General features: G+C 37.9%; 1 protein-coding gene across 2 annotated transcripts in view; it reads left to right on the top strand.

Annotated features, from left to right (window-relative positions):
* FAT4 (FAT atypical cadherin 4) overlaps window positions 1-15,403 on the top strand; it is a 166,375-nt gene that overhangs the window by 119,220 nt on the left and 31,752 nt on the right. For both annotated transcript variants that reach the window (XM_034661646.1, XM_011226348.3), the window contains 2 exons: window positions 5,691-5,941; window positions 7,875-12,224. In XM_034661646.1, the coding sequence (XP_034517537.1) occupies window positions 5,691-5,941; window positions 7,875-12,224 (4,601 nt within the window). The remainder of the gene's footprint in view (window positions 1-5,690; window positions 5,942-7,874; window positions 12,225-15,403) is intronic.

Genomic DNA, 15,403 nt, shown 5'->3' with positions numbered 1-15,403 from the left:
TTTTTCTTATATCTGTTTTATTCCTACTATATTCTTCCTTACATGATGTCTGCAACATAGTAGTGACTGACAAATGTATTGAATGAATGAGTCCAATTCTTAGAGCTGTTGTTTTTACTCATTTTTTATTTACACCACATTTTTGAGAAAGTGGGACTTCCTTACAGTTTTCTCCAGCTATTTATTCCTGAAAATCTTTCAATCGGCTTTTCTTCTCTATTGTTTTATTAAAAAAGTAATCTATCCAAAGATTCTGCTGAAATTTATCAAGTCCAGTGATTTTTCTGAGTTTTTATTTTCCTTTACCTTTTTCAATATTTGCACTACAGGTCATCCTTTCTTTTGGCATTTTTTTTCTCCTCAATGTCTACGTAAATGTTATCTTTTATTTCTCACTCTGCATCTCTGACCACACTTTCTAATTTACCTTCTGATTTCCTCTCTCCAAAATAATTGGGATATTCCCCAAATATTTTTTCTCAGTCTTTTTTCCCCTTTCTTTGTGTGTGAGAGCAAGAGAGCAAGAGTGAGGGAATGAGAGAGCGAGAGAGAGAGAAAATAATTCATTTTCATAGCTGCAACCACCCAGAAAACTATGCAGAAAACTCTAAATCTGTGCTATCCATTCTGACTTTATCCCTGAGTCCCCTGCCTACATTTATAACTCTGTAGTGGATATCCCTACCTGGAGGTTCTGTTGACATCAGAAGCACAGCATATCAGAAACTCCTAACTTTTCCTGTTTCTCCTCTTGGCATTCTGCGTTCTTTTAATGGTGTTACCTTGCTTTCTTCATTGCCATTTGCTAGCCAAGGGTCATCCTCTCCCTCTATACTCAGTCAATGGACAAGTTCTCATGTTTCTTCTTTACTAATGCCTCTGGCACCCATTCTTTTCTGTGCAATCTTCCTGCCAAGATTCTAGTTCAGTCCACAATTACATCATGCCTGGACTATTATAATAAAAATTAACTTTCTTCCTTGACTCTGGTTTCTAATCCCTCCAATTGATATACCACACTGTACTTTATAATTTTGGAACCCTCACTATGTCCCAGGCCTTTAAGTCCTGAGGACTTGAGCTCTCTAGCTACCACAGGGAGAACAGTTCAGTATAGGAGATAATTTTGTAATCTTGTAATTATAGTACTCTGTGACAAGTCTAGTTTAAGCACAGAATGGGTGGAAAGAACAGAATACTCAATGCGATCTGAAGAAATCAGTAGAAGCTTCAAGTAATTAATGATTTTTGGAAAGACTAGGAAGTAGCTTATCAACAAATAAGGCATGAAAGATCTTCTAGGCAAAGACAGTAATAGGTTTAAGGGCAAGGAGCCCTGCAGAAGCACAGTGTCAGGGAAGTAAAGCTGTTCCGTACGGTTGGTGTGGGTGAGGAACGGGCCTTGTATACTGGGTGAAAAATTCACACTCTTGTCTGTAGCTAACGGGAGAAACAACTGAAGTGTTTAAATTGGGCAATAACACGACTAGTTTATATTTTATGATGATTTATGTCTCAGTGTTGTAGGAAGTGATCTGGGTGAAGCAAAGCCTAGGTCAGTGAATGAAAGAGCAATGGCATTAATATGAACCAGCTTGGGCATTCAGGGGCTCAGCTTTAACAATACTCCCTTCCTCAAAATCTTTCAACTTCCAGTTTGCCCATGGCATAATGCCCAGTCTCCATATTCCAGTCACTCCATAAACAGTCCCAGCTTATTCTGCCCAAATCTTCAACGTATAGCCCAACTTGCAGGCTCACTGGATCGCTTTCTGCTCCTGGGAAAAGGATCTGTGTTTCCCAATCCTTATGGCCTTGTTCAAGTTCTTCTGTATGCTAGATCAAGGTTCTGCAAACTGCAGTCTGCAGGCTAGATTCGGCCCAGTGCCTGAATTTGTAAATAAAGTTGTATTGGAATACAGTCGTGCCCATTCATGTACTTTTGTCCGCAGCTGTTTTTATGGTGCAATGGCAAGTTGAGTATTATAGCAGAGCTCTTTTGGCCTCCAAAGCCATATGTGCTAACACTGGCCTTTTACAGAAAAAATCTGCTGACTCCTGACCTGGAACACCTTTCTCCCTTTTCACCACTATTGTAAGATGGGTAGCCTCTTTAAAATCCAGCTTCAATTTAGCCTTCCTCCAGGAAGGCTTTCTTTTGATCATTCCACTCAAAAGTGGCCTCTTTGGCTTTTGAATACCTAGAGCAGTGCTTCTGGACAGTTTCATAACACTCAAATATACTGCCTGGTTTTGTACTTACTTTCCTCTCTTTCTTCCATTTAGGATGTAAGCTTAAGGGCAGGATTTTTACTTTCTAATCAATGTGACTGTTAGCCCACCTATCCGTTTAACTAAGTATGTAGATGGATTATAATAGATTATAAATGATAGATTATTAAATTGTAACTACATACGTATATATGCTCTGTTATGTGTGTAATCCTAGACTTTTAATTCTCATCATGTACCAATTACAATTCCAAATGCATTTCATATGAAATTACATTTAATACTCAAGACTATCAAGTGAAAGGAATGCATATGTGATCCACACTTTACAGGTAGAAAGAAAAGCCTTAGAAGGGTTAAATAATTTGATGAATTGAAGTGTTATGAGTGAGGTAAATATTCATGCCCAAGTGAATTGTGTTTCAAAGTACAGTCTCTTAACTATTACTAAATTATCGTATTCTAGTAGCATACAGCACAGTGTTTTATGATCCTAGTAGAGCTCAGGAAGAGGCAAAGAAAAAGGTTAAAAAAATCAAATTGGGGTATTTTAGCTTTACAAGTGCAAAAACAATTGATTTAGATTTTAGATAGCAATGATGTCAGTTCACGCCAATAATTTGAAACAGTCATTTCTTATTCTTGAATCAGCAAATAAGTAACACATTTGTTGATTTGCATTGAACCAAATCAATGTAAACCGATGCTACATTGGCATCCCTTAAACAAAAACAAGTCCCCTTTGGCTTTAGCAAGCAGTACAGCATTTCTTGTCTCCACTAGATCCCCTCAGGCTGAGTTTTACCTTCTCTATGTCGTGGTCTAATGGAGCAAGTCTGTGTTGAAGTCATAAAGACAGAAGTTCCAACTCTAGATTTACCATTTTTAGATGTTATGCTTTGTTGTGCAACTACACGAGTCTCTCTTAGATTCAGATTCCTCATCTATAAAAAATCCAAAACAAAACCAAACTGTCAGGATTGTTTTGAAGTAAAATGAGAGCATATATGAAATGCCTTGTAGTGTGCTCAGTGCACAGTAAGAACACAGGAAGGAGCTGCAAATCCCCAAAAACCAGTGTAGGTGTTTAGATGCTACAAAGATAACACAAAACCCAATCTAGTAGAGTTTAAACCCTTAGAAGAAATTAATGTGGACCAGATAAGCAGAAAAGATCTCCATGAAGGGGTGAGAACCAAACCAAGACCTGGGCGTATTGTCTTGGCTGTCTATCCATTATGTCCCTTCTATCTGTGTGTGTGTGTGTTTTAACTTACAAGTATAAATTGCACTAAACTGGTATTATAGATATTATGTGAATTACAGAACACTTCATATTTAAAATTGACTTTTCACATACTTCAGAATCAGGTGAAGTCTAGAAAAAAATTACATATTAACATGATGATTTATTCTTTAATGTTCAAAAATAGTAAAGATGTTAATTACTTTTAAACAGTCATATGCTCCATAGCATGTATAACAGCATAAAATAAAGAATAAGAATTTACAGTACAAGATTTTTTTTAAAAAGATTTTATTTATTTATTCGACAAGAGATAGAGACAGCCAGCGAGAGAGGGAACACAAGCAGGGGGAGTGGGAGAGGAAGAAGCAGGCTCATAGTGGAGGAGCCTGATGTGGGGCTGGATCCCACAGCGCCAGGATCACACCCTGAGCCAAAGGCAGACGCTTAACTGCTGTGGCACCCAGGCGCCCCTACAGTATAAGATTTCTTTATGGAGTATCTCATTAAACCTGGACCAGAACTCACATCATTTGCCTTTCAGCACATTGCTCTTCCTTTATACACCACTGTCTTGTCATATACAAAACTCCAAATCTAAATTTTCATATGTTTTTCATCACTTTAATTTTATTTTTGTTTGTGAATTATTGAGGGAATATTTAATTGATCCCTGATCTTTGCTGTCAAACAGCTGTAAAAAAGTTTATCGTGCTGTGAATTACTCTTTTTTCCCTGTTAAGTTATTTGGTCATTTCTATATCCACTGATGTAGGGAAACAGGGTTTCCTGGAATAACATCACAGAATTCTCATAATTCATTCTTACAGAATTTATTGAAGAGGTGAAACAATTTGATTATCTCATGAGTCCTGAATTGCTAACTTTAAGAATTCAGTTATAAACCTTGTATATTTTTATTTTGATAAAGGTACTAGCTATCTAGTGTGTAAGGACAGTAATTATATTGTTTAAAGAGTTACTTCTGGTCCAGGAAATGCTATTCTCATTTACTCCTGATCCTGGCACGTGTGTGTGCCAAAAAGTGTTAAAAATCTGAGTGATATCAAGTACTTTCCAAATACTGAAGTCATTTCTCAGCCAAAACTCCCTCTCTACTCTTTTTTTTTCTATTTTGCTATCATTTTATAGGACCTCTATTTTGTAAAAATATCAGCTCCCCAACAGTTCATTATTTCTCTAAAAAAGGATGAAAATGCTGAAATGTTTGTTTTAAACTGTGAGCTTAATGGGAGGAATGTATACTCTATTTGCCACAATGTAGGCCTTTTTCTACTGTCTCTATTAGATTCTTGCTGTGGCTATGTTTTCATGGGCTCAAACCAAACTCTAGAAACATGCCATTTATTCCAACAAGGGCATTTCTTTGTTGGTACAAAGGAGAAAACTTTTAAAGACATCCATTTCCTTGCCAGTCTCCAACCTTAAAAACAATGGACCACAGCCAGTTTCTGAACCTTCAAGCTTAGCTATTTCTTCACTAGCTGATCTCCAAGGAATACACAGATAGCTTCCTCTTCATGAAGAAGAGAAAAGCTATTCTCAGTGGAAACTCCTGCCCATTAACCAATCTGGTTAGCATCAGAATATCCATGAAAATGTCATACCTCTCCTGACAACAAGAAAGAAAAGTATAGCCATATGAGAAATGACAAATGAGAGAATTAGTAAGTAGGGATGTCTTTGTATAAATAATCCGTTCTTTAGTTGTTCTGGATAGTCAATGGATGTCAAATACAGTGTTTTGTCTCTAAAAATAAAATCTTCAACTGATCTCTGGTTTATTATGTTACACAGCAGAAAAATAAGTTTTAAATTCATTTAACAGATGTTCATTTGTGATCCTGGCCACTAACCACAATATTAGAGCAAGGCCCTGATTTATGCTTTCAGGTTCACTTATTTATAATACAATCGTCTTTTGGGTTTATTTTGGGGACTTGCATGATCCAAGAAATACACATAACTTGTAAGGACCTGCTTGAGCTCACTGGACATTTCACAGTAAAGACTGTCAATATGATGCTCACATAAAATTTGAAATATTTATTTTCTAGCCACATTCTTTAATTGTTGTGTGATCATACTTCTAGTGATTTTTCTTACATTTCTGTCTCAGTTTTTAAATTTTAGTGAATAGATGCTACAACATGATAACCAGAAAAAATATGCCTATCTCTGCTCTGTTTAGTTATAGGATCATTGGTGGAAACTCTCAGTTCACCATCAACCCATCCACAGGACAAATCATCACAAGTGCATTGCTAGACAGGGAAACAAAAGAGAATTATACTTTAGTTGTGGTCTCCAGTGATGCGGGGTCCCCAGAGCCTCTTTCCAGTTCTACCAGCGTGCTCGTCACTGTGACTGATGTCAATGACAATCCACCAAGATTTCAACATCATCCATACGTCACACACATCCCGTCTCCTACTCCTCCAGGTAATGAAGCCAACTCTGAGGTCTCATGGATAAATGCAAACTATACATTAGGCATTTTCTATAAATATATTTCTGTTACTTTTATGTGAATATTTCTGATATAGCTTAGGTTTGCAAATCCTCTAAAATTCAACTTGTTTTGACTAATAATATTGAAGGAACGTTGAATCTCACAAATTAATTCTTGTTTCCTAAACCAATTGTGCTTAAGATCTTATAATTGCTACGTCTTTCCTGGTACTATTTCTTAATATTGCTTGAATATTTTCAAATGATTGAATAGTCATCTTATAGTCAAGAAGAGTTCTGCCCTGAGATATAATTTGTTTGTAAATTCCCTGAAAGGAGGGATGTTGTTTCTTTCTTTCTTTCTTTCTTTGGCCATATGCTAACACCTGAAACATCTGGGAGGTAATAAGCATTCAACTATATTTGTTGGTAAAAATAAATATTTTACTTCAGTCCTTCATAGATAGGTTTTCAAAATTTTTAATGAATGAATATTTCTAATGAATTTTTGTTATTAATATTTTATTCCAGTTTTGATGGATGAAGGTTTTCTGTTAGTAAGTTTATGAAGATGTTAATGACCACTTTCATATGATAATATGCATTTCTCTTTCTTCATTTAAATTTAGTTCGGTTTTATTTGCTTGTTTGTAAAGAACGGCAAGCTCTCTTAAGAACTGCACAAATAATCTGCCATTTGTAATATTTGAGATGCATTTCCAAACAGGAAAATATACAAATATAGGCCAAAATTAATTTGATCTGCCTTGCTTCAAAATATTTTTAATTAGAAGAAAAAGTAAATGGATCCAGAATTTCTCCTTTCAGTGATCTTTGATCTTATATTCACTTGAGAATGTCAAACTGATACCAATTCAAAGTATGAAATGAATAAACTTTTGTGCCAATTTTTTATCAAAAGGAAATGTCAATATCAAAGTCATAAATCCCTGATGAAGGCCTTTAGCTGAAATGATGCTGGCAGGCATGATTCTAATTACATCCAATGTGTGGTGATGCAATATAGCATCCCCTATAAAAAGTGGGTATGTAATGCTTAAGCATCTTTTCCTCATTAGACGTATTATAATTAATCAGAATCACTGACCTTAATAAAAGACTTTTCACTTTTGTCATAAACTTTACTTTAGGGGTATGAGTGCAGGTTTGGAAAGGTTTCTGAATGAGTATATCAAAAACATGTCCTTATGGCAATTTTTCTGCATATTTCTGCTACAATCTGTTCCACTGGCATTTGTCCCAAGCACTAACTTTTGGAATCCAAATTGAGTCCATTCTTCCTCAGCCCTTATTACGTACTACTTTATAATTGTTCTAATTGATTTATGGATATATATATTTTATCTCTGTGTGATAACAGCTCACAGATAAAAGAATGCTGCTAATAAACAGTAGGTATAAAGAATCAAAATAATTTTTTTAAAACAAATTAAAAATTCTGTTGACGTGATTACCTGGATGGCAATTCAAAGCTGTTTTAAGACATAACAGAGCAGTTATCTTTTTTTATTGGGTAGAAACAGAGCTCTTAGCAGAGCTCCTGTAGTATCATGTTTGTTGGAAGTTGTGTTATGTACAGATTTTCCTCCTAGGAACTATTATTCTGAATGATTAGTCATTGCTCTTCCCTGTGCTTCTCTCAAAGGCATACTGAAAAATATTAAATCCAGTAGACCATATGGGTTTTAGTTAGAAAATGGCAGGTCAGTCCCTGAAGACGACCATTAAGTAGATTTGACTTGGGAACTTCAGAGATAATATAGGAGTTACTGTTTTCCTCCAGTAATCATGAGAAAGTAAAGTGATATTAGGGAGCAATATAATATTTTGTATACATTAATCTACTAGCAAATGTTTTATTTGGGTTTCATGTGATGGTAACTGTGCACTCCCTCTTTCACAGGTTCCTTTGTCTTCGCGGTTACAGTCACAGATGCTGATATTGGACCCAATTCTGAACTGCATTATTCTCTTTCGGGTAGAAATTCTGAAAAATTTCACATTGATCCACTGAGAGGAGCCATTATGGCAGCTGGACCACTAAATGGGGCTTCGGAAATGACATTTTCTGTACATGTAAAAGACGGTGGCTCATTTCCAAAGACAGATTCTACGACAGTGACTGTTAGATTTGTGAACAAGGCAGATTTCCCTAAAGTCAGAGCCAAAGAGCAGACTTTCATGTTTCCTGAAAACCAGCCAGTCGGCACTCTTGTCACCACCATTACGGGGTCCTCCTTGAGAGGAGAACCTTTGTCCTATTATATTGCAAGTGGGAACCTTGGCAGTACATTTCTAATTGATCAATTAACAGGACAGGTGTCCATTAGTCAACCTCTGGATTTTGAAAAGATACAAAAATATGTCATATGGATCGAGGCAAGGGATGGAGGCTTCCCTCCTTTATCCTCTTATGAGAAACTTGACTTAACAGTCTTAGATGTCAATGATAATTCCCCGGTTTTTAAGGAAGATCCATTTGTATCTGAAATATTGGAAAATCTTTCTCCTCGCAAAATACTTACTGTTTCGGCAATGGATAAGGACAGTGGGCCCAATGGACAGTTAGATTACGAAATTGTTAATGGCAACAAAGAACATAGTTTCGCTATTAATCATGCCACTGGTGAAATTAGAAGCATTCGGCCGTTAGACAGGGAAAAAATACCGCAGTATGTGCTTACCATAAAGTCCTCAGACAAAGGCTCACCTTCTCAGAGTACCTCAGTAAAAGTCATCATTAACATCTTGGATGAAAATGATAATGCCCCTAGGTTTTCTCAGATATTCAGTGCCTATGTTCCTGAAAATTCCCCTTTAGGATATACAGTTACACGAGTCACAACTTCCGATGAAGACATTGGTATAAATGCAGTTAGTAGGTATTCTATAACAGACACAAGTCTTCCATTTACAATTAATCCCAGCACAGGGGATATTGTAATTAGTAGACCTTTAAATAGAGAAGATACAGACCGTTACAGAATCCGAGTTTCTGCACATGATTCTGGGTGGACCGTAAGTACAGATGTCACAATATTTGTGACGGACGTTAACGACAACGCTCCAAGATTTAGCAGACCCTCCTATTACTTAGATTGCCCTGAACTTCCTGAAATTGGCTCCAAAGTGACTCAGGTATCCGCAACAGATCCTGATGAGGGATCAAATGGACAAGTGTTCTATTTTATAAAATCTCAGTCAGAGTATTTCAGGATTAATGCCACCACAGGAGAGATTTTCAATAAACAGGTCTTAAAATACCAGAACGTCAGCGGCTTCAGTAATGTGAACATCAACAGACATAGTTTTATAGTGACATCTTCAGATCGAGGTAATCCTTCATTACTTAGTGAGACAACAGTTACCATCAACACAGTGGACAGTAATGACAATGCACCGCAATTTCTTAAAACTAAATATTTTACTCCGGTCACCAAAAATGTTAAAGTTGGTACGAAGTTAATCAAAGTCACTGCAGTAGATGATAGAGATTTTGGACTGAATTCTGAAGTGGAATATTTGATTTCTAATGAAAATCATTTCGGAAAATTCAAGTTGGACAATAGTACGGGGTGGATCTCAGTAGCCTCTTTGCTGATATCTGATTTGAATCAGAACTTTTTGATCACTGTCACTGCAAGAGATAAAGGAAACCCTCCACTTTCATCCCAAGCCACTGTTCAAATAATTGTCACTGAGGAAAACTACCATACACCTGAATTCTCCCAAAATCACATGAGTGCAACCATCCCGGAAAGCCATGGTATCGGGGCCATTGTCAGAACTGTTTCTGCAAGAGACAGAGATGCAGCTATGAATGGCTTGATTAGCTACAGTATTTCTTCAGGAAATGAAGAAGGCATTTTTGCAATCAATTCCTCCACAGGTGTATTAACACTAGCCAAAGCTCTTGATTATGAGTTATGCCAGAAACATGAAATGACTATTAGCGCGACAGATGGAGGATGGGTTTCAAGAACTGGTTACTGCAGTGTGACTGTAAATGTGATTGATGTGAACGACAATTCTCCAGTATTCTTCCCTGATGAATATTTTCCTACCGTTTTGGAAAACGCCCCAAGCGGAACAACAGTCATCCACCTAAATGCAACAGATGCTGACTCTGGAACCAATGCTGTGATTGCGTACACCATACAGTCCTCTGACAGTGACCTCTTTGTCATTGACCCTAACACAGGAGTCATCACCACTCAAGGCTTCTTGGATTTTGAAACCAAGCAGAGCTACCATCTTACTGTGAAAGCCTTCAATGTCCCTGATGAAGAAAGGTGCAGTTTTGCCACTGTTAACATACAATTAAAAGGGACGAATGAATATGTGCCTCGCTTTGTTTCCAAACTTTACTATTTTGAAATCTCAGAAGCAGCTCCTAAAGGTACTATTGTTGGAGAAGTGTTTGCCAGTGACCGTGATTTGGGAATGGATGGGGAGGTACATTATTTGATTTTTGGTAACAGTCGAAAGAAGGGTTTCCAGATCAATAAGAAGACTGGACAAATTTATGTTTCTGGACTTCTTGATAGGGAAAAAGAAGAAAGGGTATCTTTGAAGGTATTGGCCAAGAATTTTGGCAGCATCAGGGGTGCAGATATCGATGAGGTCACTGTAAATGTCACTGTGCTTGATGCCAATGACCCACCCATTTTTAGTTTAAACATCTATAGCATTCAGATCAGTGAGGGGGTCCCAACTGGAACTCATGTGACATTTGTCAGTGCCTTTGACTCAGACTCTGTCCCCAGCTGGAGCAGGTTTTCTTACTTCATTGGATCAGGGAATGAAAATGGTGCCTTTTCCATTAATCCACAGACAGGGCAGATCACTGTCACTGCAGAATTAGATAGAGAGACCCTACCCATCTATAATCTCACGGTTTTGGCTGTTGATTCAGGGACCCCCTCAGCTACAGGAAGTGCCTCCCTGTTAGTCACCCTCGAAGATATAAACGATAATGGACCTATGTTGACCATCAGTGAAGGTGAAGTTATGGAAAACAAACGCCCAGGAACTTTGGTGATGACCCTTCAGTCCACTGATCCCGATCTCCCTCCAAATCAAGGCCCCTTTACCTATTACTTGCTGAGCACAGGTCCTGCCACCAATTATTTTAGTCTGAGCACTGCTGGAGTTCTGAGCACCACCAGAGAGATTGACAGAGAACAGATTGCAGACTTTTACCTGTCTGTGATTACTAGGGATTCTGGTGTTCCTCAAATGTCTTCCACAGGAACCGTGCATATCACAGTGATAGACCAAAATGATAATCCTTCCCAGTCTCGGACCGTGGAGATATTTGTTAATTATTATGGCAATTTGTTTCCTGGTGGGATTTTAGGTTCTGTGAAGCCGCAGGATCCGGATGTTTTAGACACCTTCCACTGCTCCCTTACTTCGGGAGTTACAAGCCTGTTCAGTATTCCAAGGGGTACTTGTGATCTAAATTCACAGCCGAGGTCAACGGATGGCACATTTGATCTCACTGTCCTTAGCAATGATGGAGTTCACAGCACAGTCACGAGCAATATCCGAGTTTTCTTTGCTGGATTTTCTAATGCTACAGTGGATAACAGCATCCTACTGCGTCTCGGTGTTCCAACAGTAAAGGACTTCTTGACTAACCACTACCTTCATTTTCTACGCATCGCCAGCTCCCAACTGACAGGCCTGGGGACTGCTGTGCAACTTTATGGTGCACATGAGGAGAACAATAAAACATTTCTTTTAGCAGCTGTGAAGCGGAACAATAATCAGTATGTAAACCCCAGTGGTGTAGCCACCTTCTTTGAAAGCATCAAAGAGATCCTTCTCCGGCAGAGTGGAGTAAAGGTAGAATCCGTGGATCACGACTCATGCATTCATGGCCCATGTCAGAATGGAGGGAGCTGTATTAGAAGGCTGGCCGTGAGCTCTGTGCTAAGGAGCCACGAGAGTCTTCCAGTCATCATTGTGGCAAATGAACCTCTACAGCCTTTCTTATGCAAGTGTCTGCCAGGTTATGCTGGTAGCTGGTGCGAAATAGATATAGACGAATGCCTTCCGTCGCCTTGCCACAATGGGGGGACCTGTCATAATTTAGTAGGAGGATTTTCCTGCAGCTGCCCAGATGGCTTCACTGGCAGGGCCTGTGAGAGAGACGTCAATGAGTGCCTGCTGGGTCCGTGCAAGAATGGCGCTGTCTGCCAAAATGTTCCAGGAAGCTTCAACTGTGTTTGCAAAACTGGATACACAGGTATGATGATGTTTGGCTCTTTCTCTAAGACTTTAGTCATGTCGAGTATAATGGAAAACAATGATTTTGTCATTTTTAAATGATTTCCCAGAAAACGGGCATAATCACAGCAAATGCTTTAAGCACTTACTATTGGCCGAAACTGTTATAAGCACTTTGTCAATATTTATTTTATTTACTTCTCATAGAAACCTATGAAGTTGGGATAATTATTTTCCAGTTTGTACAGAAAGGAAGCTGAAGCAGAGAGAAGGTGTCAGCTTTCCGAGGTGACCCAGATTTGTCAGAGTCAGGTGGAAAGCCTATACAGTTATTTCCAGAGTTTGAGCTCTCAGTCAATCTGCTAAGTGTCTTGTACAAGAGCAAAAAGTGTATAATATCTTCAAATGAGAATGTTCTAAAGTTTAAGGACATACTATAATTCAAGCATAAGACCCAGACCATTTTACGTCCTAAATAACTGTTAACAATTATTGCTGTTTGATTCTTCTATCTTCACCGTTTTTATGATCTTTTAAAATCATCGTCATCATTATTATTAAAAATTGACCCGCACTGTCACAATAGAGCAAAAGCAATGTTTTAAGATTGAAATTAAAATGCCTTGCTATTTCTACTACCAGGTAGAAAGCATAATAGCTGACTTCTTTGGTAAGCCACAACAAAACTGAAGCATAATTTACCTTGGCATTTTAGAAGCATAATAAAATATAGAGCAGCAAATATGCTTCACTAGTCTTTGGCATCTTAGGAAGATGTGATGTACAAATTGCATACATCTCTATTGGTTTCTATATCTATCTAGTTATCTAGCTATCTATCTACCCTTCTATCTAACATCTATCTATTAGCTGATCAGTTGTTGGTACACCTTCAAATGTGTATAAATATTATGCTGTCAATAAGTTTGAGGAGAGAGAAAGTCTCTGCTGTAATTTGCACGCTTTACAGTATTAGGCCATATATATTGCATTGGATTGCTCTGCAGTGTTTACAGCCACAATTTAAAGTACCAGTAAGAGAGGTAAAACCAGGATTTTTTTTTTAATTTGGTAAATATTTCACAGAATAATACTTCAAAAGGGTTTTTATAAGAAAATACATTTAGCAGGATGCCTGGGTGGCCCAATCAGTTAAGCGTCTGCCTTTGGCTCAGGTCATGATCCCGCGGTCCTGAGATCAAGTCCTGCATAGGGCTCCTTGCTCAGCAGGGAGTCGGCTTCTCCCTCTGCCTGCTGCTCCCCCTGCTTGTGCTCTCTCTGACAAATAAATAAATGAAATCTTTTTAAAAAAAAAAGAAAATGTATTTAGCTAATATATTTTTTAAAAGATCTATTTATGTATTTAAGAGAGAGCACACATGCACAGTGGGAGGAGGGGCACAAGGAGAACATCTTCAAGCCGACTCCTCGCTGAGCATGGAGCCGGACTGGGGACTGGGGCTTGATCAGATGACCCATGAGACCCATGAGATCATGACCTGAGCTGAAACCAAGAGTTGGGCACTTAATCGACTGAGCCACCCAGGCGCCCCTAGCTATTATATTTTTAAAAATGTGCCCATGATGTATACTTATGGTTTCATATTTGAAGAATCAAATTGTTTGATGGTGACATAAAGCAGGTTTGAATAAGTCAAACAGAACATACAAGCTTTGCCAACTAATAAAATAATATCCTTGAAATATAAATGAAGAAAAGGGGCAACAATAAGAGTAATGAAAAGAATCAAAGGATTTTATAGTATTTGATTTAGCTATAGCTTTTGGGAAGTCATTTAACCTTGCTGACCTTCAATTTCCCCATCTGCAAAATGAAAATAATCATACTTATTTATCTTTTAGGTTTGTTAATGAATAAGGATAATGCTTGTACAACAGCTATGAGAGTGTCCAGCAGTCAGTTGGTAGCAGTGCAAATTAGTAGTGTTAGTAGGAGTGTTATGTAGTGGTAATAATAGAGGTGTAGCACAGAATTTCTACAAAGACAAGAAGCCTTAGTGGCACAAGGTGTGAATCTTACCCCAGTTGTCTTCTTAGCATCATGAATAATAGGGCTGTATCCATATTATCAGTTCAGAATTTTTAGAAAATTTTCCTTAGTCTTTCCCACTCCAACCCCGAAAATTATTTTCTTTCCTGAGAATTCAACAATAAAGATTATTTCTTTGTCATTTTAGTATAATTCACTCACTTACACTTAGATTTTAAATGGGTTTATACTTAGTCCCAGAATGAAAAATGTGTGAAGGCATTTGGTAGTAGATAGGGAACAGCGGAAGTACCATGGGTATGAGCGAAGGCTGCGTATGCTGATTTCAGCATAAATGTTTCATGATTGGGCATAGAACTAATTCTTTAACACAACCTCTCTCTAATTTGTTTCTTTCTTTGATTCATTACACGTAAATGTACATTGCATACTTTTCTAAATGTAGTAGTTGAAACTTTCAGGAATTCCCCTCTTTTCATTATGAAATATGCGTAACACTGATCAAGTTGCTATTTAAAGCACCGCTTAAAGTTCTTTACATTATCGACATTATTATTCATTTAGTCATTCATTTAGCTCTTCTCAAAACTCAATGAAACTGTATTATTATTATTATTATTATTATTATTTTAAAGGCACAAAATACTGGGTCTCAGACGGGTTAAAAGAGATTAAATAACTAGCCTCCAGCATGGCACAGACGGTGGTCTAAATGAGTTTTCACTATAAGCTTGACTCCAGAGCCTCTTTTTATGTGCATGTGATTCTTATCGCACATTGGTTTGTATTTGCTGTGGAGTATAATGGCAAGTCCATGATATCTTTCAAGAACTTTTGTCCATTATTCTACTGGATCTGCACAAAAAGCATGTGAGATAGTGTATTGGTATGAGATTGGTCAAGAACTGAAATTACTTCCAGACTTCCAGGTAGGAAGGTACTTAATACTAAGAAAAAGCGGCAAAATCTTTGACGAAGAATGAAGGTCAGGAAAATTCACCAGTATCCTCAGCAATAAGAACTCTGTAGGTCTCGGAAGAAACCACTGCCAGTCCTCTTGCCTACCTGCAGGGCTGCAATGAGTGAGTCCCAGAACAGTCCCTGCTTTGCTTTCACTCTTCAGATATCATTCAGCTCTCACCCACTGGCAGAATCGAAGCCTGAGCCCTGCTGGAAAGGAGTCTAGA

The sequence above is a fragment of the Ailuropoda melanoleuca genome, chromosome 5 (genome assembly GCF_002007445.2).
Source record: "Ailuropoda melanoleuca isolate Jingjing chromosome 5, ASM200744v2, whole genome shotgun sequence".
NCBI lineage: Eukaryota > Metazoa > Chordata > Mammalia > Carnivora > Ursidae > Ailuropoda > Ailuropoda melanoleuca.
The sequence above is the reverse complement of the archived record's forward strand: the minus strand, read 5'-3'. Positions and strand labels throughout refer to the sequence as shown.